The sequence below is a fragment of the Xyrauchen texanus genome, chromosome 20 (genome assembly GCF_025860055.1).
Source record: "Xyrauchen texanus isolate HMW12.3.18 chromosome 20, RBS_HiC_50CHRs, whole genome shotgun sequence".
In the NCBI taxonomy this organism is placed as follows: Eukaryota; Metazoa; Chordata; class Actinopteri; order Cypriniformes; family Catostomidae; genus Xyrauchen; species Xyrauchen texanus.
In genome coordinates this window covers 25,845,261-25,870,878 of record NC_068295.1, presented here as the reverse complement: position 1 = coordinate 25,870,878, position 25,618 = coordinate 25,845,261, and the positions used below count along the sequence as shown (strand labels likewise).

At 42.3% G+C, this 25,618-nt stretch overlaps 2 protein-coding genes and 1 long non-coding RNA gene across 3 annotated transcripts in view; 1 reads left to right on the top strand and 2 right to left on the bottom strand.

Moving 5' to 3' along the window:
- Positions 1-1,929: 1,929 nt before the first annotated feature.
- apcs (amyloid P component, serum) lies at positions 1,930-7,595 on the bottom strand. The gene is given in 4 exon segments (XM_052150468.1): positions 1,930-2,050; positions 2,052-2,546; positions 6,458-6,578; positions 7,454-7,595. Coding segments are annotated over 4 exon segments (879 nt in total).
- The window catches only part of gfra1a (gdnf family receptor alpha 1a), a 153,580-nt gene continuing 132,153 nt past the window's right edge, over positions 4,192-25,618 (bottom strand). The window contains exons 7-9 of the mRNA XM_052150977.1: positions 16,176-16,381; positions 10,808-10,852; positions 4,192-9,832 (exon numbers count right to left, since the gene is read on the bottom strand). Coding sequence (XP_052006937.1) covers positions 9,674-9,832; positions 10,808-10,852; positions 16,176-16,381 — 410 coding nt within the window. The 3' untranslated portion in view covers positions 4,192-9,673. The remainder of the gene's footprint in view (positions 9,833-10,807; positions 10,853-16,175; positions 16,382-25,618) is intronic.
- The window catches only part of LOC127660634 (uncharacterized), a 115,905-nt gene continuing 107,738 nt past the window's right edge, over positions 17,452-25,618 (top strand). The window contains exons 1-2 of the long non-coding RNA XR_007972662.1: positions 17,452-17,515; positions 18,623-18,701. This is a non-coding gene — a long non-coding RNA (uncharacterized LOC127660634). The remainder of the gene's footprint in view (positions 17,516-18,622; positions 18,702-25,618) is intronic.

The following is a 25,618-nucleotide window of genomic DNA, read 5'->3' as shown; positions in this document are numbered from 1 at the left end:
ACATTTCACCCGGAAACTGGTCAACAATACTTCCAGCTTGGCCGCTGGAGGCAGTGGTTCGATTTTCAGTAAGCACTGACCAATTTCAGCAGCAGAATTGGTTTTTAAGTTATTATGGGAATGTGCATATTATAGGCTTTTCAACAAATCTTTACCTGTAAACAATTATGAAAAACATTGAAACAGCAAACATTTTAAAGGTATCAACATTATCAAACCTTTGTCTTGGCCAACTAATATTGTTGTTTGGCTAATACATTATATAAAAGTATAACTTTTAAGCACTTGTGAGAAATTCCCTTGACATGACATTTATGAAATGTACCATCATCCTGAGAACAATATGTACAGTATAAAGTTGAGAACTATAATATATAGTTCACCCTTTGTTTAATTTAAGCTGCGTGGTTTCATTATGTTCACTAGTTTACATAACAGCTCTAGCTAAAATATAATGATTGTGAACATTTACTTTGAAGGACAGAATTCACGAAAAATCTATTGAAGAGGGTTTGGAAGTAGTGACTGCAAGAGAAAACACATTTGTGTAATTGACTTTTGGCACAATACATCATAGTTACTGACACATATCCCTTATCACAGCTTTCCCATGTGACAACTAGCCCTGGTCTCCCCTACACATCTGCAGGAGTAGACTTAAGGTGTGATTAGCCTTATCGCTACTTTTTTAAATCTATTTTGAGCAGCCTACATTAAATTCCTACCACGAGAAATAAAAAAGTTTCATTTTAGGACTTTCACCAAAATAGTCCTTCACTCTTACTGTTGATCAACACTTGCACAAATACTCACTCCATATCAGTCCTCTCTGACACCTAAACACTCAATATAACAGACACATATCAAAGAAAAGCAACCTTCTTGCTCATAAATATTTTCCCCCACATTTTCACACATAACCTTTGCCTCAAGACACTAATCAAACTTGCATGAGGTGGGTGTTCATTATTGGAATGTTGTACAGCAGCAGAAATGAGGTGTTGGTGGCTGCCGTGATAAAAGATAGCCGTTCTCCCCTGCCAATGTGTGTGAGAACCCCACATGCCCGAGGCATCTGAGCCAGGCCCCTGACTCTACACATCAATATGAACCACACTGGTCTCTCTCTCGATGATTATGTTATAGTATTATTTCATACTTTTTACAGTCCTTAAAGCTATGCACTCTGAAAGTCTTTGTAAATATTACCGGTTACGTGCATGTCTGGTAGGGCGCATTAATTCATAGATAAATATTTGAAGAGTTTAATTTAATGTAAAATATAACAAATCTGTTTTAACAGTTATGGAATCTGCTGAAATTTCTAAGTTTTTTGGAAAATCCAAGATGGAAAACATTTTTGAGAAGAGAAATCACAGAAATTAATTTCTGATTTAACACATACAGAACATGCAATAAATAAAGGTGAGTCATATTCTACAAGAGGGAAATGCTATCACTCACCTCATTAAAGTGACTAACAAAATTATGTGAAACACAAAAGGAGATTTTAGGTAGGATGATAGCCTCAGTCACCATTCGTGTTCACCGTATGGAAAAAATAAATTATGCAAAGAAAGTCAATGATGACTGAGATATTTATGCTGCCTAACATCTATGTATTCTAAGAAAGAAAAACAGTTATACTATGTTATTCAGACTTGTTGATGCAGGTCATTTGATTTGATTGCCCAAATGATGGAAGTGGAGTTGAAGGGTGTACCTACAAGTCTACAAAATTTGTATGGATCAGACCACTTTTCCAAATTTACTCAGCCTGGTCATTGAACTGTCAAAAATGTGAAGCTTACTCCAGTCTGTCCCTGTTTAACTGTTAATTGTTTGGTCAATATTGGAAACAGCATTGTTCATTTGCAAGATGTTTTTTAGCATCTGATGACCATAAAATGTCAGTTATAATGCAGCACACTAATTCTTATTTTCATTTAAATGAAAGGTTACATGCTGCTTTTCTTCCACTAGAGCAGACCCAACAATGGTGTGCTTAAGATCGTGCCAGTTAATGTAATCTCCAAATGTATATGTGCCCCATCTTTCCCTCCAAGTAGAACTTAATCTGACGGGGGGTTAGGACTGTGCTATGCATGTGCACATCTATGAAACCAGTGAAAGTATGGTCTTGGCTGAACCCTCCATCAAATGTGGTCTGACATTGACCATGTATTAAACAAGGTTCTCCTTTCAAATGTTTCTTAGTGCCCAAGGCCTACCTAATGCTGCTTTCTTGATCCCCTCAAGTTTTGGGATCCCAGGTTGCACACAGTGAGTTCCACTGATTCAGATGGTATGGCAGCCCATTAAATTCCACACAAACATTATGAATGAACAACTTGTAATTTTTGTTTGCTGACCATAATATAGAAAAGTCATTAGGGTGGGCTTTTTCAGCCAGAGAAAACAGGCATGAAAGGAACTCTCTTGGTCAGGCAAGATCCATTGTTACATTTGGGTAAAGCTGAGCGTAGCTTTGAGTGGTCAGTTCAGTGAAAGTCATGACCTTCCCCCTTAAACACTTTGGTCTGGCTCTGCTGAGAAGAAAAATATTTTTAAAGACTCAATGCATACATAAAGGACACTTTTCAATGATTATAAAATTATAGTTTCAAACTGAAACTGATGGACCCACAAACAGTATATTGATCAAAGAACAAGTATTCAATGGTACAGATGTAGAATTAAAATAATATAAGCAGACTAATTAATGCATAATATAAGCCATGTTTCATCTTTTAATTAACTACATGTTTGTATGTTTAAGCTATGTATGTTTAAACTACACTGTTAGTGTTAGTACATATTGTTAGTACTTACCAGACAGTGCCAGGCCAGTGAGGCCACAACAGAGGACAAAAATGTATGTTAGTGTCTTAATTGTCCTCTTGAGTTGAGAGTCAAGCAAAAGTCCTGAGCTCTTCACTCTACTCTTTTTATAGTTCTCTACTGTAGAGAGGACTGATTGTAATTATTCTGCAATTTATTCACACACACAGATAAGCCACTACCACTGACCTATGGCTTTCTTTGTTAGTAAACAGAGCATCGGATAAATTACCTAAATTTTACATAATCACACAATATACTGTACAAAGGTAGTTACGTAGATGCCTAGTTTAAATAATAATACAGGAAAACATTTATAATAAATTCTTCAGTGCTCATGAACACTTTTCGTATATTGTTATGATATTCTTTTTCCATAACTGAAAAGCAGGTATGTAAAAAGTACTGAGAAATATACTTAAAGGAATATTTCACCAAACTCTCATGCATTCTCAAACTCTTATGACTCTTAAATGTGGAAATCAAATGAAGATGTTTTACAGACAGTATGAGGTGTTTTTGTCAATGGAGTCCAAAACATTCAAGTTCCAAGAAGGACATAAAAGCAGCATGAAAGTAATCCACATGACTCAAATCCATACACCCCTGCTGAAAGTTTACATGAAAGGTACAAAAGTTAAGCAAGCTTTTCCTTCTGGATGACGTATTTTGTTCTGGACATCTAATGTATAACCTTGGATTATTCAGCCAAGCAAGCTCACAGAAAAGTAAAAAACTGTCAATTTGTTTTAGAAAACTAGAACTAATTAGTAAGTCAGAGTAGATATAAAGTTTATCACTATTATAAATACACAGCAGCAATGAAAATAAAAGAGACGTTGTATTTGATGACTTACAGAAATCATATTTCACCTTGTTATTCTATTGAAAATCTTTCGAACTGTGGTACTCGGGCAACAAAGTTAACATAAACTGTATATTCACATTCTTGAGAATGAGAGCTTTCATTTGATATATGACTTGTCCATTTAGGTGCTATGTGGATGACATTTATTTTTACATAAATATTTATACCCATTACCTCTAGGGGGTGCTAATTTACGACGCAAATGATTTGAGACCTTATTTTGTTATTTAATGTAACATAAATGCAAACGTGATGGTTATCTCTGAAAATGTCAAGTTTCTAAGCTTTCAACTGATATCTCATTTGTCTGACTTACTGTATGTAAAGCGGATACATTTTTCGCCATTAAACACACCCTTTTGTTTAAGGGGTTAAGTATCAGACCAGATAAAATTGTATTACCTTTAGGAATAGACTGTTTATTATACATCTTGCATGTAACAGGACTTGCTACAAGAAGAGTCCACAAAATGAGGGTGAATGAGACAACATTTTTAATTGTTTTAATAGAATACTTTTTACAATTTCACAAGCTAAGAAGAAATGTGACAGATTGTGGAGGAGTCTTGTGTTTGCATTGAGAATAAATGCTCTGAAGCAATGAGATGTGAATTTACTGTATGTACAGAAATATATATTGTTTTTACATTGTGGGATTCTTACTGTCCTTCTCCCATCTCAGACAAACACATTCACAGCAACTTTGTGTTGCTCCACGCATCCCAAAATCAAAAGCAGTCAACCAAAAGCTGCCCTGAAGAATGCCCACGTAGAATCTGTAATAATACACTGTGTCCAATAACCTTTATTGCGCGTGTCATCACTCATGCTTGTTTTTTTAATGGTTATACTTTTACTGTTCTTCTTTCTAGCAGGAGAGACAACATTACAATAAATAAACCCATAATGCAAAAGATACAAAAATAAGAGATTTCTTTCTTTTTGGATTACTTAAAACAATATCATCATGTCATAGCAAGTAAATGGTGGTTGCAGATTTCTTTCATTTGTGAAACTACCAGACAGCAACAATTACAGATTAAAAGTCTTCCATTTGTACTGTAACCTTGCATATCTAAACCAAAATATATATACTGCATTTATTGATACTGAAAAAAAGGAATACATCCTCTTCCAATATGATGATACATTGTACTGTACAACCAGATCCCAATTCAAATGTAGCAGACTCTATAAACATATACTGTATACGTGTGTTTCTTGTAGCACTTAAATTGTACTGTAAATAACCTGCCGTACTACAATGCATCATTTTTTGTTCAAAATGCCACATGAACCAAACCAGCATGTCATAAATTCATTTAATGTATACCATTGAGGTGGATAACCTCACATGCCACGTACTGATGTGTTATGTAAATAATTTGTGTACTTCGAAAAAAGATCAGAGTAAATACTCTGTTAATAAGTAATCATGATGCAGCTAACGAATCACTGATGTTGATTGTTTAAGTAACTTTTATATAGACATACAGTACAAAAGACTGGCTATATAATACATATATGACTTTTTAGCACATTTCATTTGGGCCAAAGTATGAAAATCCCTGTCCAAGCAACATCATAAAGGCAATATGAATATATACTAATAGATACATGGATACTAGTTGGTTTAGCCTGGCGAGTGATGATGTGTAATTTACAGTTCCCCTTCTGTCACTCACTTGACGTTGTGTCGATGTGGTGACACTAGGGGGTCGCCTTGTGAGCCCTAAACACCTCTGATCTTTGAGAAAAGGCCAATGGGAATTAGCGAGTGGAATTTGCATGCCACTCCCCTGGACATAGGGGTGTAAAAGGAGAATGCAGGCTTGTCTCAGGGCGGGTTTGCAATCTCATTCAGAGCTCGAAAAGAGGATGAGTTGTCGATAGAAGCATCATAAAGCAGGCTTGCCCAGTCTGACGTGGAGGAATCAGTTGGGCTCCCATCCTTGGGTGCTGTAGCCCAATTGCAGGCTGACATGGAGCTGGCGGCTATGCTTGCCTGGGCGGCTGCGAGCGTTGGGCTGGAGTGGAATCCTCCACTCCCCCACGAACCCTCGTGGCTCAATGATTGGATCCTGGGGCCAGAGCACTGCTCACGGCCGCGCTCCGCACATTTCTTCCCGGAGGTGCATGATGAGCTCACGCGATCGTGGCGGGGACCTTTTACTACCTGGACCTGGTTCGCGGGCTCCTCCGCTCTCACTACCCTCGATGGTGGGGTGGCCAGGGGGTACTCTTTAATTTCCCAGGTGGATCAGGTGGTTGTGGTGCACTTGTGTCCGCAGAGCGACGCCACCTGGCGGAACCGCTGAGGCTCCAATCCAGGGCCTGTGGGCTTACGTTTTCATTGGCGCATGGGGCCTACGGTGCTGCTGGACAAGCCGCCTCTGCCCCGCATGCCATGGTTCTCCTGTAAGTGCATCAAGCCAAGGCACTCAAAGAACTGCACAAAGGTAGTCCTAATCCGAGATTGATGCAGGAGATGTGCTCGGCAAATGATCTCACCCTCTCAGCGACGAAGGTCATGGCATGTTCTCTCGGGCAGTCGATGTCCAACCTGGTGGTCCAGGAGCGCTATCTTTGGCTCAGCCTGGTCGAGTCAAGGGAGGCTGACAAGGTACGATTCCTTGATGCCCCCATCTCCCAGGTTGGCCTATTCGGCGACAGGCTGAAAAGTTTTTGACAGGATATGTGGGAGGCCATCCAACATATCCTGTCTCGGCACGGCTCAAGATCCCACACCCTGTCTGTTCATCGCCAAGGGCATCCCCCTGCAGTGACAACACCAGCTCTGCCACAGCCCGCCCGAGCAGGTGTGGAGCTACCTGCAGGAAGCAGACGCCACCCGTCTCACGGCTGGCCGCTGAGAACCCAAGAAATGCTTCAAAGCACTCCTGAGACGGGCAGTCCAGAAAGTCGGAGACCCACTACACAGGTAAGAGCACCACTCCTTCCCCCGGTGGAGGGCCGGGCGGAGAATCCTTGTTAACCTTTTCTTATAATTTTGCCACATACCCAAAGGGCTGTGGTACCCACATTTTAAAGAAAAGAGCGGTTTCCGCACTTCCTGGGTCACACAGTCGGTGTCCACAGGCTGCGTAATCACGATCGCAGGGCACATTTCATTTTGGCAAGTACGGCACCTCACACGCCCAGCTGTGGCACACTCCCACCCTCGAGACGACGGTCACGACAGGGTGCGTCCCAGACCCCTCCTACAGTGGGTGAAAGGAGGGAGGTAAGTGCTTCAATGACCCTGGACTCAGCACGGCCCTGCCACGACCGCCTCAGGCTCTATCCTGTCGCGAGGCCCCACCCGCTGGTACGTAAGACACGATTGTCCCCTTGGTCTCCCTCGCTTGGAGCTTGGGGGCATGGCTCGTGCTCCCCAACCTGTAGTGGTGGCTGATCAGGATCGTCCGACTCGGCTACGTGCCCACCCTGGTTCAACGCTGTCTGCTTCTGTGAAAGATGAGAACGCCGCTACCTTGCAGGAGGGAAGGGAGATTGCATCCCTTCTACGGAAGGATGCGATAGAGCCTGTTCCTCCAGCTGAGATGAGGAATGGGTTTAACAGCCCCTACGTACCCAAAAAATGGGTTGCGGCCAATCATAGACCTGAGAGTTCTGAACCAGGCCTTGCACAGACTCCCGCTCAAGATGCTGATGCAAAAACAAATTTTGGCGAGCATCCGGCAGTAGACCTGAAGGACGCGTTCTTCCTCGTCTCCATTCTACCTCGACACAGACCCTGGTTTGCTTTCGAGGGCCAGGCGTACCAGTGAAAGGTCCTCTCCTTCATTCTGTCCCTGTCACCTTGCGACTTCATGAAGGTTGCAGAGGCAGCCCATGCCCCATTAAGGAAAGTGGGCGTTCGCATCCTCACTATCTCAACTGGCTGATTCTAGCACACTTGTGTGCGATAGGGACCTGGTGCTCAGGCACCAGTTGGGTCTTCGGGTCAACTGGGAAAAAAACAAACTCTCCCCATTTCAGAGAATCTCTTTTCTCGTCATGGAGTTAGACTCAGTCTCATTGATGGTCAGTCGGTGCTGAACTGTCTGAGAGAGTTCAGGCGGAAAAAATCGGTCCCACTGAATGTATTTCAGTGGCTCCTGGGGCATATGGCATCCTCAGTGGCAGTCATGCCACTCAGGTTGATGCATATGAGACCGCTTCAGCAGTGGCTTCAGACTCGAGTCCTGAGATGGACATGGTGCCACAGTTTAGGGATCAAGTGGTGAACCTGCAAGCGCAGCGTTGGCGTTACTGTGTCCGGTGCGTGCTTTGCACATCTATTTGAATCACACGTAGAGCTTTAGAAGCTCTGAGAAGCTCTTTGTCTGCTTTGGTGGATAGCGGAAAGGCAGCAATGTCTCCAAACAGAGGATCGCCCACTGGGTCATTGACGCCATCGCTATGGCATATGTGCCAGGATGTGTCGTCCCCCTTGGCGCTACGAGCCCACTCTGCGGACCCTATATGGCTGAACGATTTAATTCTTTTTGAGTAGAATAAAAGACAGCCTGTCCCTAATTTTAGGCAGTTGACTTGTCCCTGAGGTGTGGGGGACCGTTTGATTCTGTAAGAGCATTGGGGGAGGTTACGCGATGGCTGGATGCGCTGGCTACGAGGCACTCAGAGGTCTGCCCATCTTGTACCACCAGTCCAAGTAACACAGTTCAGATAGTTGTGACGTTTTGTATAGGGACCCCTAGTGTCACTACATCAACACAACATCGAGTGAGTGACAGAAGGGGACTGTCTCGGTTACTGTCGTAACCTCTGTTCCCTGATGGAGGGAACGAGATATTGTGTCCCTCCTGCCACAACTCTGAACTACCTGATGAAATGGCCAGGACCTTGTCTCGGCTCTTCAGCACATTACCTGAATGAGTTGTTTCAAGCCAGCTCCATTTATACGCGTATGTCCGGGGGAGTGTCATGCAAATTCCCATTGGCCTGATCTCAAAGATCAGAGGTATTTGGGGCTCCCAAGGGTGACCCCTAGTGTCACTACATCGACACAACATCTCGTTCCCTCCATCAGAGAACGGCGGTTATAACAGTAACCGAGACATTATGTATGTAATTGTAATGTGGAACTTTGACAAAGTGAAATATCATCTGATTATGTAAAAAAAAAAGTTTTTTCTGCTCTCAGTCCATGTTTGCACTGTAAACTGTGGCATAATGCGGGGGTTATGAAACCCCAGTTCCATTGACATATTTGTCCAGTCAACCCATGACCTTATCCCTTACTCTCAGACACATTCAAACAAGCAGACATACAAACAGGGATACACAAACACACCATGACAAGAGCAAAATTCTCAAACAGGCCTCTACATGTACTTTAGGTAGGCTATTATCCTGTAGGTCAAATCATCCAGTTAAAGCTTTGACTGGAGACTTTGATTACTATTCTCTCTAAACAATCCTCTCACTTTCTATGGAATGTTTTTTATTTTTTAAATGTTTTTGAAAGTGAATTTTTTGATATGTTGGATCTACAGACACTAAAAATAAAATAAAATAAAAAGATGAAAAGAAAGTGACCACAACCTCATTAATTACAAACATTCTATAGTGTCTTAGTCTTTGTGTAATTTGTTTTCCAGTGAGCAATGGATAGTGCACACTCTACGGCTAACCCATATGCATACATAGATTTATCTCTACCACTGTGATTCCTTATGAATTCAGACCCTTTTTCCCTCAAATGTCTTTCTAATATTTCATCTTCCAATGGAAAATCAAGAGGGAAGAGACAGAAAGTCTAGTACACCAAGATGACTTTGTTTTGTTGAATCAACACAACATTAACAAAAGCTCTCAAAAAGAGACCCAGAAAGAACAGCGAGAGAGAAAGAAAGAGAGAGAGTACAACAGATTGACCAGGAACAGCGACTGACTTTGTACAAATTGAGACTGTCTGTGTTTTATGTTCTTAGATGGCTACAACATCACTGCAAGGGACGGTGCAGCCACGAGAATGCAGTGTAAGTATGTAGCCAGCAGGAGCAGTAGAGAGATAAGACCTGATAGAGATGCTTGTCGAATGGAGGAGTTCCTGGAGATGGCATTGGAGGAGCTGGGGTCATTGATCTGTGGGTCCTTGAACAAACATAACAGAGAACAGGCAAGAGAGGGGATGAGCGTTTATTCTTTATTCTCACCAGCAGCCAAGGAAATAGTTAGATGAGTCAGAGAGTTCAACTTTGTGGAGGTTTTTGTGGAGAGAGTATTACAGCATTTTACCTTGACCTTTAAAACATGAATAGAATGCAGATGGCCTGAGCTTCTCAAACTGAGGCATTTAAAGGAATGAATCAACAAAATCTTGAGTATCACAAAACAAATTAATAAAAGAGGGACAAATCAAAATTATTTATTTGTGGTAATCAACATTATGCCTCAAATACTTTCAATTAAGCTTCACTTGATTTGAACTCAGAACATTCTAACTTGAATACATACTGTAGTTAAGTCTTTAGAAAACTAGATTTTCACCTAGCAAAGTCCTGAAACAATGTAAAAGCTGAAAACAGATTTCCAATTCATATCAAAAGTAAAAACGCCATTCTTTAAGAGTTATACCTAACATGGGTGCAGATGCCTAAGATATTAAAATAGCTCTTTCATCCTGTAATGAAATGGCATGCTGAAATGAGCTCTCTGCTTTTTAAGGCTGCAGTGTTGCCGCTGCAACACTAAATGTCATTCTAGCATATAATGCTGCTTTTATTATGTACAGTGACATTTAGTGAACTTTAAATGGCAGAAGATAAGCAACGTTCACATTTTAGCATTGCCCACCACAAAGATCACGTGCATACAGGGCAGGAAGTACCCTCTAGGCTTTCAACTAGAACATTTCAAAGGGGCTAAAGTGGCATGAGATAATTTCTGCTTTGTCTTTTATATGAATTGTTTTTTTTGAATGATTTTAATGAACTTTGTATTATGATTCATACTTTTAATAGCACAGATAAGTATCATTAATGAGATGCAGGGATGTGTTTGGTTTAACTTGTGTTTCCATGTGTTGTCAATGTAATTATAGCCTAAAAAGAATGTTAGCATACTTACCACACATAACACGTCGATTGTATTGTTTGCCTTCAGCTTTTGAGCCTACAAAGACAAAATAAAAAAAATCAATTAATCAACTTGATCAAAACTGAATGGAAACTTGAAAATCTTGGATCAAGACAACTTTATCTCTGGTTATTTTATTTTGCATTTGCAGATTATGCTCTACCAGATATTTCAGCTTTTGTATTAAGCCACCAAATTCCAAGTCCAAAAACATAGGTCAATAAATGTCATGTAAACCATTGTTACACAACAATTTATTTATACATAATCTACACAGCACAATCTATGCCACAATGCAGCGATATTACAGCCATTAACTGAATTGTATGCTGTTGACACAATTAAAGCAATAGTTCACACCAAAATAAAAATTCTGTTATTATTTACTTTATGACTTTCCTTCTTTTGAGGAAAACATTTTTTATTTATGCTAATTTCTTATGTAATTTCTCAAAAACATGAATAATCAACACTCCTGGAAACATAAACAGTCTGAACATAAAAAAAGTCTGACTTTCTATAGCTTGGTATTATTTTAAATTTCACAACTTAGTCTCACTGTACACACAGACACAACTCAGAAGTTTACATACAAATTAAACAAATACATTTAAACTCAGTTTTTCACAATTCCTGACATTTAATTGAAAGAATCATTCCCTGTCTTAGGTCAGTTTGGATCACTATTTTATTTTAAGAATGTGAAATGTCAGAATAAGAGAATTATTTATTCCAACATTTCTTTCTTTCATCACATTTCCAGTGGGTCATACGTTTACATACACTTTGTTAGTATTTTGTAGCATTGCCTTTACATTGTTTAACTTGGGTCAAACTTTTTTGGTAGCCTTCCACAAGCTTCTCAAAATAAGTTGTTGGAATTTTGACCCATTCCTCCAGACAGAACGGGCGTAACTGAGTCAGGTTTGTAGGCCTCCTTGCTCGCACATGCTTTTTCAATTCTGCCCACAAATTTTCTATCGGATTGAGGTCAGGGCTTTGTGATGGCCACTCCAATACCTTGAATTAATCCATTTTGCCACAAATTTGGAGTTACATTTTTGTTTTATCAGACCAAAGGACATTTCTCAATAAAGTAACAACTTTGTCCCCATGTGCACTTGCAAAGTGGAGTCTTTTTAATGGTGGTTTTGGAGCAGTGGCTTCTTCCTTGCTGAGCAGCCTTTCACATTATTTCGATATATGACATGTTTTACTGTGGATTTAGATACTTTCCAACCTGTTTCCTCCAACATCTTCACAAGGCCCTTTGCTGTTGTTTTGGTATTGATTTGTACTTTTCACACCAAACTACCCCCAACTATAGGAGACAGAATGCATCTCCTTCCTGAGCGGTATGATGGCTGTGTGGTTGCATACTATTTTTTGTACAGATAAACGTGGCACCTTCAGGCATTTGTAAATTGCTCCCAAGGATGAACCAGAGTTGTTGAGGTCCACATTTTTTTCTGAGGTCTTGGCTGATTTCTTAAAATTTTCCCATGATGTCAAGCAAAGAGGCACTGAGTTTGAAGGTAAGCCTTAAAATACATCCACATAAGCTAATTGGCTAATTGTCTAAAGGCTTAAAATTATTTTCTGGAATTTTACAAGCTGCTTAGAGGCATAGTTAACTTAGTGAATTGTAATATAGCCAATTAAAAGTGAAACAATCTGTCTGTAAGCAATTGTTGAAAAAATGTCTCATGTCATGCACAAAGTAGATGTCCTAAACGACTTGCCAAAACTTAATTTTGCTCATATTAAATATGTAGAGTGGTTAAAAAAATGTGTTTTAATGACTTCAACCTAAGTGTATGTAAACTTCTGACTTCAACTGTGTATACACAATCACAAGAGCTTCAAAGATCTTCTTTAGTGTGTCTGGTATAAACACCGATGAGAAGCACGAACACCTGGAACTCCTTTAAAACAGGTAATCCACTAAAATAATGGATAAATCTGCTTGACATATTGCTTTTGTGCTTAGATTAAATTTTAACCGCATGTGGGAGAAACAGTGCTCCATTTTTTCAAGCTTCCTTTATCTTTACTGACTTTGTTGCGCTTAAATATGATGCAGTAACACACTGACATAGTGACTGATGTATGTCATCATGAAACAGAGACTCTCCCCTCTAAATCCGAACACACGTGGTCACAGCAGATGCATTTAAGTGACCAGATTTAAACAGTGATGTGTCTCACCTGACCACATGTGATCAGATATCCCGAGACACATTGTAATACCAGGTGGAAAAAGGGGCCTAGACGATCAGGCAGTGTCACAAAAAACAAAAGCAGTTTGGCATACAACACACAACTAGCTAAGTGAATCACAGTCATGAAATCAGAAGTATTAGCTGGTTAGTGGCTCCCTAGCCCTGCTGTCACTTAAACCAGTAATGAGGCTCGCTTGCTATCTGGCTAAAATTATATTGTTGTGTAGTGAACAAGACAGCATTGAATGAATACAGCTATTGACTAAACACAAAAGCAACTTCAACATCAACGCCATTGCTGTTTACTATTTACTGTGTACTATTTAGTTAAACAAGTTTTCATGATTGCTAGTTGACATAATGACTTTTAAGCTACGGCAATTCAAGCGTCAGGCTAAAACCAGGAAGAAGAACATTGTCGGAAACGTAAAAATTTGTGTCAAACGTTCAATGAAGACGATGATATTGTGGCGAAAAGAGGTCACAAATCTTATGTGGGATTAAATCCAAAACCGAGCGTACTTCTTGAACTTAAAATGAAAACATCTTGGTTACTGTCGTAACCTCCGTTCCCTGATGGAGGGAACAAGACGTTGTGTCGATGTAGTGACACTAGGGGTCTCTCTTGAGAGCCTCGGTTACCTCTTATCTTTGAGAAAAGGCAAGAATTTGCATGCCCCTCCCACGGACATAGGGTTATAAAAGGAGGGAAGCGTGCATCTGTTCAGACAGGTTTTGAGCTGAGGAGCCAAGAGTAAGTTCCCGGTCATTTCAGCGGCTAGTACAGTGTTGTGGCAAGAGGGGGAACGGAGGTTACGACACTAACCAAGACTTTCCCCTTCTGTCACTCACTCGAAATTGTGTCGATGTTGTGACACAAGGGGTCTCTATCTAAAAATGCCACAACACTGAACCGTGTTACGTGGACTGCTGATGCAGGTGCAAGCAAGCTGCTGCATGCAAAAATAGCAGGTGCATCAGACTGCACGTAACCTTCCCCAACACCCCAAAATACGTCATCTAGTTCCCCACATCCCTGAACTCCTCCGCTGAATTCGGAGCTTTTAGTTCGACTGACTCTAGCAGCTCAAACGGGGCTTTCCGAAGGCCCGAGAGGACCATGGAGAGATCCCATGAGGGGAACAGGCATGGCCTAGGATGGTTCAAATCTGTCTGAACAGATGCACGCTTCCCTCCTTTTATACCTGTATGTCTAGTGGAGGAGCATGCATTTTGTTTGCCATTCTCATTGACCTTTTCTCAAAGATAAGAGGTAACCGAGGCTCTCAAGAGAGACCCCTAGTGTCACTACATTGACACAATGTCCAGTGAGTGACAGAAGGGGAAGTAAGCTTACCCAGTAGAGTTTGCTTGTAAACAAAATAGTTATGTTTACATTCATTCTTGAGATGTAACAAACACAAGGAATGATTTTCCTTCCCCATTAATGGAACTATATATTGTGATAAATATCGATATTGAACCATATGAAAAAATAAATAAATAATGTAATATTTTTCCCCATTATTACCCAGCCCTAATAAATATTAATCACAGAAGGTAGACTATCATGATACATTTTTACACTTTAAAATATATAACTCTCCAGAAGTATCCAATTTATTAAGGATTTTAAAACAATTTTATTTAATATTCATCATTTTGTGTGTTGTAATAGTATGTGTGCCTAAGAAAATGATAGTGGTGATATAGGAGAGCTGGTGGCAGTATAATGAATGGAATGGTGTGTTGGCAGTCTGATACCCTCCTGAAGCTGGACAGCTTGAATGTGAGCCAGAGCCCAGCATGTTAAAGCAATGCTTTGGCCAGCATGAAATATTATAAACAACCATCTATGGAGCAGCAAAAAGAAGAAAACAGTTCTTAAGATTATCAATGATTAATTGCTCATTGAGAGGTCCAGCTGCCCTAATGCAACATTTTAACAATTGAAGAAATAAACAAAAAAAAAATCTAATGGTCAGTCAGAAGTAGATGGGAAATTGTTCTCTGTACATATCGTGTGCTGTTTTAATTAAATTGAAAGACGAAAAAGTTCTGAATGTGCTAGATATGGAACTTAAAAATAAGAGAGAGAGAGAGAGAGAGAGAGAGAGAGAGAGAATAGGGGAAAGAAAACAAAACTCATGAAATCGCCCTCTACTCTCACTGAATTACTTGACGGCATACTAAGCAGAGAGTTTCTCACTTTTCTTATATATTTAGAACACAAGTTCACACCGAACACAGAGATGTTTCTTACATTATGACACATGCTTTAACGCAAGAGGAGGTATTACCATATGTCTCTTTGTTCTAAGGGTGGTAATGCACATCTGGCTCTGTAATTTTATCTACACAACAGCATGCAAAACTAGAAAGGCAAAACTCTTTCTACCATATTCATTATAACTAAAAGGGGATGCAAGCAGTACAGTTAGTAACATTATTATTTTGTTCTAACCATTTTTCTGTTATCTATGAAATTTATTTGATGTCATTGTTATTTTAAAATTGTTAATTTTAAAAGAGCATTATTAAAGATGAGGCCGTTGTGTGTACAATACTGTTTCTGCTTAGAACAAACCAAAATGAAAACAATTGAATATGCAACATAGGCCACATTAATAAGGCATTTGCATTCTAAGATAGTCTCTCTAGTTTTACTGGAGGTCAGCTGTGTATGCTTGGATCATTTGTAACCAAGAAAGAAAGACTGACAGACATGTCCTATAAGTCTGTTTTCCTCTGAACTCTCTTTTTCTCTCTTAACCTTGCTCTTGTCTTTTCCTCATTTTGGCATTAACAGCTGCTCCCTCTCAGAGGACTACATTTAGCAGTGAGGCTAATACAGAAACATGTAAACTCACTTACTTCACTTACTTCACACTCAAAGCAACTTTCTCCAGTTGTATATGTGTGAATGTGTGTGTGTGTGTGTATGTCCTAATGTATATAATTATATATTAGCCTTGTCTTTAATTAAGAGACAAACACTGTATGTACCCAAATCTGACAGTCATTCAAAATGTTATGTATAGGGGAGTGCAGGATTAGTTGTCACAAGGGGAAGTTGGCCATACAGTGTGTGTGTAATATTAAACTTGAACATATATTTGTGCAATCATTGCACTGACCTGGAGGCTGCCACAGAACTGGTAGAGGGAGTTATCTCCAGGGTTCAGGTGGTTGATGTGTGTTGCTGGCTCTATAGCATTGGGTGATCTGTCTCGATCCTTGGCCCTCTGGGATGGTGTTGTAATAGAGGTGGTTGTTTGCACTGGGGGCATTGGCTGCCACACACTCACATCTGTCCCATTTCCAAACGCTTGGATTGCATTACCTACATATAAACAGCAGAGACAGTTCCTACCTTATACATAATGAAAGATAATGAAATTAAAGCTTTTAAACTTGTAGAGAAGTTTTGCCCTTTTGTCCACTGTGATGTGGCCCAAATTGCTGATCTGAGAGATATTTATCAGAGTGCTCTGAGAGAAGTATGACTGTTTACTTAGTGTTTCAAATAGGAGTTTGACTGTTCAGTGGTTATAGCAGATAAAAACATCAAAAGGCCTAACTTACAGAGAAGAAAAAAAGACCAGCATAAAATTGCTATAAACTAACCATGGGTGTGTGTTTCCATCATACTAGTCTTAGTTCTGGTACAGCGATTAAGTTTTAGAAAAGCTAAGTGAAAACTCTGGAATAGTTCACCCATAAAGGAAAATTCTGACATTATTTACACACTTGTGGAACACAAACTGAGATGTTAGGCAGATTTTTAAAGACTGCAGAAGGCATCAGCATCAACATTCTTTAAAATGTATAATTTTGTGTTCCATAGAACAATGAAAGCCATGCAGGTTTGGAACAGCATGAGGGTGAGTAAATGATGACAGGACTTTCATTTTGGGGTGAAACATTCTTTTAAGGGGTTCAATAAATGAATGCATGAAATAATTAAAAAACTGAAGACAACATAATATATTAAGTTTCTTTTGAGTACTACCTCAAATATATATTTACTTCCCTACATATATCAATTAGATCACTGTGAGAGAGTGTAACCTGATATACTGTCAATACAGAGTAATATGTTAGAAAATTATACAAGGAGTATGTAAAACTTAACCTTGCAAATATGCAATGTGATGTTTAAAGTCTGAAAGACTAGTTGTGTTTACATGATCACGTGACTACAAGGATAGATATAGATTACATTGAACCTTATCAGTAAAAGTAAAGGTAACAGATAATGCTCAGTTTTATTTGGCTGCCCTGTGCCCTTTAAGATGTGAATGACTGGAAATCATATTTATTTTCCCAAAATACCCCCACCTTTCCCAGAACTAGGATCTGCCCCCTCATTATACTGACCTCTGGCAAGCTCTCGCTCTTTCTGCAGTCAAAAAAAGATCATACACTGTTCAGCACACTAGTCCATGTCTTGGAAGACTTGATTTTTAACTAAAACGTAAGTAAGTGTGGTTTGTGTGAGTATATGTGTGTTTGGTTTGAATATGTGCTTAGTGTAGTGCAAGCAAATTACATTAGAAAGCGATATCTAGGCCTTTAGTAGTTTTAAATGAGAAATGTCTAATCTGAGTGTTCAGTTTTCTCTATGAGACACAGGGACCACCCTTATATTCCCTCTGCTGCTCTTTCACTCTGTCACTTGTTTGCCTCATCTTTTCTTTTTCACTAACCTTTTTTTCCATCTGAAGTTGTTCAAACTCTTTATGGGACTTACACTCTGAAACTGAGATTAATTTTCCCTTTTATTTTGTCCTTTCTTTGGCAGTTTGCAGTATTATCTTTTCTACTTCACTAGTAATCAATTGCACCCACTTGTTTTAGCACCCGATTTAATAAAGTAATTATGCAAATCATTTGACAGTGTAATCTGTACAATGTCTGTACAAAAACTTGCAGGACAGTTCTGAGTGCTAGGTTGTGGAGGATGCAGCAGACTATCATGATCTAGCATCCATTGCATTGACTGTTGTTTTTTTAAATGCTGAAGGTGTTACAAAGTTTAAAACGATCTTAGTTATCATTTGGTTAATAACTGCGGGCTTGACCACTACAAAACGTAAGGAAACATCTCTTTAAATTAAATTTAGTTTACTAATAGCTTATCGTGGGTGGCAATGGTGCGATGATAACAGGCAAATAGCAAATAGAGTGTTGTGAATAAGGCACAATCCATAATGAGTGTAATTTACCTAGAAATAGGTGTGTTACTTCATCATGATCACATGGTAAATTGACATCTGGCTTCCTAATGTTCATTTAAACTGAAATCGAACCCATTCTGCCGAATTACTGACAAGCACCCTGCGTGATCAGACATCTTTGCATCAATTCAAGTACCTTTCCCTCTAGCGCTACTCATAGCATGGTTCACAAGCAATCTCCAAGACACAGGTTCCCATGGAAACCAGGAAGTAATTGCAGTAATTTAACTCCGCTGACGGTTAGATGTAGGGTTAGGGTTTGGGTTGGGGTTAGGGTTAATGCAATATGCATTCATGTTGACTGTATTACATCATTTACAAGTAAAAATACAACTTGCTTTTAGTGCCACCTGATGGACATTTCACCTAAACAATACTTCCAGCTTCACCACTCCTTCCAGTCCTCCAGTCCTTAAAATTTTGGTAAGTAAAGTTGGATTTCAGCTGTAAAACTTTTAACCTCCTGTCACCAAATACACAGGGTAATCAGTCTGGATTCTTAATTTAAATACTTGAGGTGCAGCGCTATTTATTTAGCGCCTGGTTAAACTGAATTGCAAGTGGTTGTTGAGATAGAAAAAGTAGCACAATTGTCTCTTTTGTGGTCCTTCCCTTTCTTTTTATATTTCTGTTTCCCTCTCTTTCCCTGATTACTTTCTCATAAACAGCCTAATGCCTTAATTTGATCATACTAGAATTAAATAGTTGAACAAAAACTTGTTGAGTGTGCTGTTTGTTATTTTTAGACTATCTCCATCTCTCTAGGAAATACTGGAAAAGACCCACAAGGCTCTGAGCACTTTGATCGTTATTTTGAGTTCTGACACATTTTCTTTACACAGACAACTCTGGTAGTTTCCTCACATGTGCATGTCTTGCAGTGAGTCATGTTCTCAGAGCCTCTGCTAATCCACCAGCTGATGCCTGGAGAGCTTCATATACACAAGGTTTTAGGATTAAAAGAAAGGAAATGGTGTTTATGTAAAAAAAGAAAAAAAAAAGACTATTTTAAAATAAGTATGCCTTTTTGGAGTAAATATCATATTTTCAGCAACACAAATCCATAGTTTTACCTATAAGCAGAAATATAACAACATATCTAATCAGTAGATTAGGGTTAGGGAAGGGTGGATCGATTTTGAATCATTGATTCGTCCGATATTGATGTTTTTGTGAGGAGGGATACTTAAAATAATACAATAATATTGATACTGATTTCTTTTATTATTAAACAATTCATTTAATTATTAACTTAGCATTAAAATCAATGCATTACCATAAATGGCGTTAGCAAATAGCTGTGTAGAAAAAGAGCTATTTCTCCCTCCACTCACCTTGACTCACATTTATTGACATTGAGTTCTCATAATTCACTTTTATTTATTGTTAAAGATAATAGCTTTGAACTATAATGTTAAATTGTTATAAATACCAATTTTATCCTTAGAAATCAAAAAAGTTTCTATTCAATCGATAAAGATATCGATAGTACTTGGTTTTGGATAGAAATTAAAGTATGTGGTATAGCCCATCACTTGATAAAGAAATGTCGTTTTTGGGAAGTATTCTACTGTAAAAATGCTAATGCTGTAAAAGAGTTGGGTATTTTTCACCTTAAAGAGGCACCAAAGTCAACAAGTATGCGAACGGTGAAAGAGAATGTTGGAAAATATGAATAATAATGCTTAAACAAACTTGATGTTATCTCTTCTCCACCACTATGCTGTTGTAACTCATCTCTGTTCTACACAAGTCCGTGATGAGGACGCTGCTTTCCAAGGGCAGACAGACGCATAGCGCTCAGGGGCTAGTGTAGGGTGTGAGGTCCATAGCGCTTCGTCATAGACGCTTAAACACCCAGATACTGACGGCACTGGGAACGAACCCCCAGAACTGTCAGGATGCCTTAAACTGAAATCCCGTAATGAGACACAAGAGAATGAAGTAATGAGAAACAGAGAGAGAGAGAGTGAGAGAGGGAGAGAAGGAGAGAAAGATAGGACAATAAAGAAGCAGTTTAACCCAGTTTAACCTCCTACAGAGTCTCCTTCAACATCCTCTCAAAGCCCTCAGCACAAAAAGAAACAAATCAAACTTAGCTCAGACCACTCACAGATACGCTCTTCTTACAGAGAATCAAACCTGCAAACTACAGATCTAATTGCCTGAAAGTTTCAATTTATTTTTTTATTTGAGTTAAAGCTGAAGTCTTATATCTCTGTCACTAGCGTAATCCAAATGGAATAGCAAAAATAATGACTGTTTTCAAGGAGGTTTCCTAAATGTTTACCACCCAATCACCTCCAAGCTTAGACCAGCAAGAATGTCTATACTGCTTGACTGGTTTATGCTTGTTTGGTGCAAATCTAGCTGGTGGACCAGCATCACCATGCATTCAACCTGCAAAAAATTATATGCACGATACTTTAAATGAAGCTGGTTGACCAAAGAAGGCTTGCTGGTTAAGCTAGTTTAAAAACCTGGTGGAGACACCAGTGCACCGGAATCCACAACATTGCAAATTTGGTCTTTTCAGCAGGCCTGGGCCAAGACTGACTCCAGCATGGATCTCTTTCCTACAGGCTTCTTGAATAATTCTTCTTTTTTTTTTTTGCATTGCTGGGACTCGCACACTACCTCCCTGAAAACTGATATTACCACTTTGTCTTCATGCCATACTACATGTTGGCTGGAAAAAAAGGAAACACTTGGTGCAGTCAAGGAAGAGACGTACAATGGGACAGGGTAAAAGAGAGAAGTGGACATAATAAGATGGAAGAGGCTATTAAGAGCAAGAGGTAAACACCAGCCGACAGGCAGACAGCTAAAAGCTTTGGAAAACAATGTGAAGTCTGAAGAGATGGACAGAGCCAGCCAAAAGAAGAATGAGACAAACGGACAGTTAAGAGGGAGATGGCATGGATGAAAGCACAGTGGTTAACAGAGAGAAAACTAGAAAGGAAAAAAATAATAATAACAGAAGGTACAGAGAGTTTGACTCATAAAATTCACACATCTTTATATTTCCCACAGGAAAACTTTAGAACTCTAAACCTGTCAAAATGGGGTCTCAATTTTAATATTGTGATTGGATACATTCGTACACTGATGTCTCTGTGATACCTTGAGGTCCAATTCATTGGACAGCAATTTGCATCAAAACAGTTCATGGTGTTTTTCAGTCTGCTGCAACAACAACACTCAACACTCTGGATAAAATTAGAGTGCGTTCATACAAGACACGTTCTTCTTTCAAAAAACAGTTTTAACTTAACACAGCATTTTAAAGATGTGACGCCCGTAGCGAAAAATGCTAAAAATAGCATAAAAACCTGATGCAACAGCCAGAGAAATCGTTTGGTTACGTATGTAACCTCCGTTCCCCGAGGGAGGGAATGAGACGTTGTGTCGGAGAAGCGACACTAGGGGTCTCTCTTGAGTGCCGATATCCACCTCTGATCTATGAAAAAAGGCCAATGAGAGTTGGCAGCCAGTATTTGCATATCCCGCCCCCGGACATACGGATATTTAAGCGGCGCAAATACGGGAGTTCATTCAGGATTTTTCTGAGGAGCCGGAAATGGTCCGGCCACAACTGTGGCTCGGTTCAGCGACATGGCGGAGGAAAGACACAACGTGTCGTTCCCTCCCTCGGGGAACAGAGGTTACATACGTAACCAAACGTTCCCCTTCTGTCGCTCTCTCCACGTTGTGTCGGAGAAGCGACACTAGGTGACCCATTCCAATCTTGCCATGTGCTGAACCGTGTATGTGGACTGCCGATACAGAGGCGGGCAGGGATTCATCCAGTGCCGCGCATCATCTGTACCTGGCTGCACGTATCCTTCCCCAATGCCCCATACTGAACATCGGGATCCTTCTAGTTACCCTGAGAGGGGAACAAGGCGATGTTTGCCAACATGGGAACGGGCCAGCCTAGCTGGGCCTCTTTTCTCTCTATGTTTCTCGCGATAGAGCAATCACGGCCGGGGCCCTTACACGCATATAGGGAAGGGGTCTTACCCAGACCCTCGCGGAGACCACACCTGCCCTTTTTCTTGGGGAGGAAAAGTGGTAGACACGTCACACGGCCGCCTTAGGACTCGTGTGGAAAGTATGGTGTGGTGGTAGATCCAGCCTCGAAAGGGGAGTTGCTACAGCACGGCAACCGGGCAGCTGTAACTGCCTAAGGGAGACACGGGGTCCGCTCAGTAAGGGGACAGAACCGTGGAATTACACACAGGGGGAGTCCGAGCAGGAGGCCTTACCTGTGGAGCACCTATACCAGTACAGGGTAGCCATCAGGGTACCCGCAGTGGCTTGGGTCGGCGAGTTCCTCCGCTGAACTGCGGACCCGGAGGGCTGGGGAGGAATTGACCAGGGTCCCGACTCGGAGTGGGGCGCCCTGGGAAAAAAGGCGCACTACTTAACCTTGACGTCAGGAAAAGGGCGCAGGGCGCAAGCGATCCACCCGGCTGGTCAGTCTACGTGTTACCGAGTTCTACGGGCTCGGACCTGAGAAAACACGAGACGCAACCGACTCAACGCGGAGGTTGTAAAACCTCGCGAAGGTGTTGGGTGTTGCCCAACCCGCGGCTCTACAGATGTCTGCTAGGGAGGTGCACTTGGCCAGTGCCCACGAGGACACAACACCCCTTGTTGAGTGAGCTCGGACCTGCAAGGGTAGGGGCACGGCCTGGGTGTGATAAGCCAGTGTGATGGCGTCAACAACCCAGTGGGCGAGCCTCTGTTTGGAGACGGCATTCCCTTTCTGCCGTCCCCCAAAGCAGACAAAGAGCTGCTCAGAGCGTCTGGTGCTCTGTGTGCGGTCCAGGTAAATGCGCAGGGCGCGCACTGGACATAGCAACGAAAAGGCTGGGTCTGCCTCCTCCCGGGGCAGCGCTTGCAGGTTCACTACCTGATCTCGGAATGGTGTGGTAGGAACCTTGGGCACATAGCCCGGTCGTGGCCTTATGATCACAGAAGTATCCGCCGTACCGAACTCCAGGCAAGTGTCGCTGACAGAGAACGCTTGCAGGTCCCCGACCCTCTTGATAGAGGTGAGCGTGATCAGCAGGGCCGTCTTAAGAGAGAGGGCCCTGAGTCCAATTGATTCAAGCGGCTCAAAGGGGGGTCTCTGGAGTCCTCCCAAGACTACCGAGAGATCCCAGGATGGAACTAGGCCTGGCCGGGAGGGATTCAACCTCCGGGCGCCTCTCAGGAACCTGAGGATCAGGTCGTGCTTACCCAAAGACTTGCCGTCTACAGGATCGTGGTGGGCGGCAATGGCGGCAACATACACCTTGAGGGTGGACGGGGACAGCCTCCTGTCCAGCCTCTCCTGTAGGAACAGGAGCACTGACTTGATCGCGCATCTCTGCGGGTCTTCGGTTCGGGAAGAACACCAATCTGCGAACGAGTGCCACTTTAGGGCGTAAAGGTGCCTGGTAGAGGGGGCTCTGGCTTGGTTGATTGTATTCACAACGGTCGCCGGTAAGCCGGCTAGCTCTTCCGCATCCCGTCCAGGGACCAGACGTGGAGGTTCCAGAGGTCTGGGCGCGGGTGCCAGAGCGTGCCCCGTCCCTGAGAGAGGAGGTCCTTTCTCAGGGGAATTTGCCAGGGAGGAGCTGTCGCGAGAAGTCGGAGTTCTGAGAACCAAGTCCGAGTGGGCCAGTAGGAGGCCACTAATGTGACTTGCTCCTCGTCCTCCCTGACCTTGCACAGCACCGGTGCAAGAAGGCTCACTGGGGGAAATGCGTACTTGCGCAGCCCCGAGGGCCAGCTGTGTACCAGTGCATCTGTCCCGAGGGGAGCCTCTGTTAGGGCGTACCAGAGCGGGCAGTGGGAGGTTTCCTGTGAGGCAAACAGGTCTACCTGGGCCTTGCCAAACCGTTCCCAAATCAGATGGACCGACTGGGGGTGAAGCCTCCTCCCGCCGGGCAGGCGTTGTCGTGATAGCGCGACTTGAGTCACTGCTGTCTCCATAGGAGGAGACGGCGGGCGAGTTGTGACATGTGGCGGGAGCGTACGCCGCCTTGGCGATTTATGTACGCCACCACCGTGGTGCTGTCCGATCTCACGAGGATGTGTTTGTCCCGAACTAACGGGAACTAAGAAGGACGGTCAGCAACTCCAGGCAGTTGATGTGCCAACGCAGCGGGGCCCCTTTCCAACGGCCCGCTGCTGCGTGCCCACTGCACACGGCACCCCACCCGGACCGGGAGGCGTCGGTTGTGACCAAAACATGTCGGGACACCTGCTGCAGGGGCACTCCTGCCCGTAAAAAGCAGAGGTCTGTCCAGGGTCGGAGTGTTTTGAGGCAGGCGGGGGTGATCCTTACCCGATGCGTGCCGTGTTGCCATGCTTGTCTCGGGACTCGAGTCTGGAGCCAGTGCTGGAGTGGTCTCATATGCATCAACCCCAGTGGCGCGACCGCCGCGGAGGACGCCATATGCCCCAGGAGCCTCTGGAAAAGTTTTAGAGGGACCACTGTGCCTGGCTTGAAGGAAGCGAGGCAGTCCAGCACCGACTGAGCACGCTCGCTCGTGAGACGTGCTGTCATCGAGACTGAGTCTAACTCCAACCCGAGAAAAGAGATGCTCTGAACTGGAGTGAGCTTGCTCTTTTCCCAGTTGACCTGAAGCCCCAAGCGGCTGAGGTGCCGGAACACCTGGTCTCTGTGTGTGCATAGTAACTCTCGAGATTGTGCTAGGATGAGCCAGTCGTCGAGGTAGTTGAGAATGCGGATGCCAGCTACTCGTAGCGGGGCAAGGGCCGCCTCTGCGACCTTCGTGAAGACGCGAGGGGACAGAGACAGGCCGAAGGGGAGGACTTTGTACTGAAACGCCTGGCCGTCGAACGCGAAACGTAAGAAGGGTCGGTGTCGCGGCAGAATTGAGACGTGGAAGTATGCGTCCTTCAGGTCTACCGCTGCGAACCAATCTAGATGCTGAACACCAGCCAGAATATTTCTCTGCGTGAGCATTTTGAACGGGAGTTTTAACAAGGCCCAATTGAAAACTCGCAGGTCCAGGATTGGCCTTTCTTGGGTACAATGAAGTAAGGGCTGTAGAAACCCTTCCTCATTTCGGTTGGAGGGACGGGCTCTACCGCGCCCTTGGCTAAGAGGGTCGCGATTTCCGTGCGCAGGGAACTGGCATGCTCGCCGTGTACTGCGGAAAAGCGGATGCCCCTGAAGGGGGGCGGGAGCCGGGCAAACTGAATTGCGTTACCCAGTCGAATGGTCCGGTGCAGCCAGCGTGACGCGTTGGGAAGCGAAAACCACGCTTCCCAGCTCTGCGCTAGGGGCACCAAAGGGACGGTATTTTGGACGTACCCCG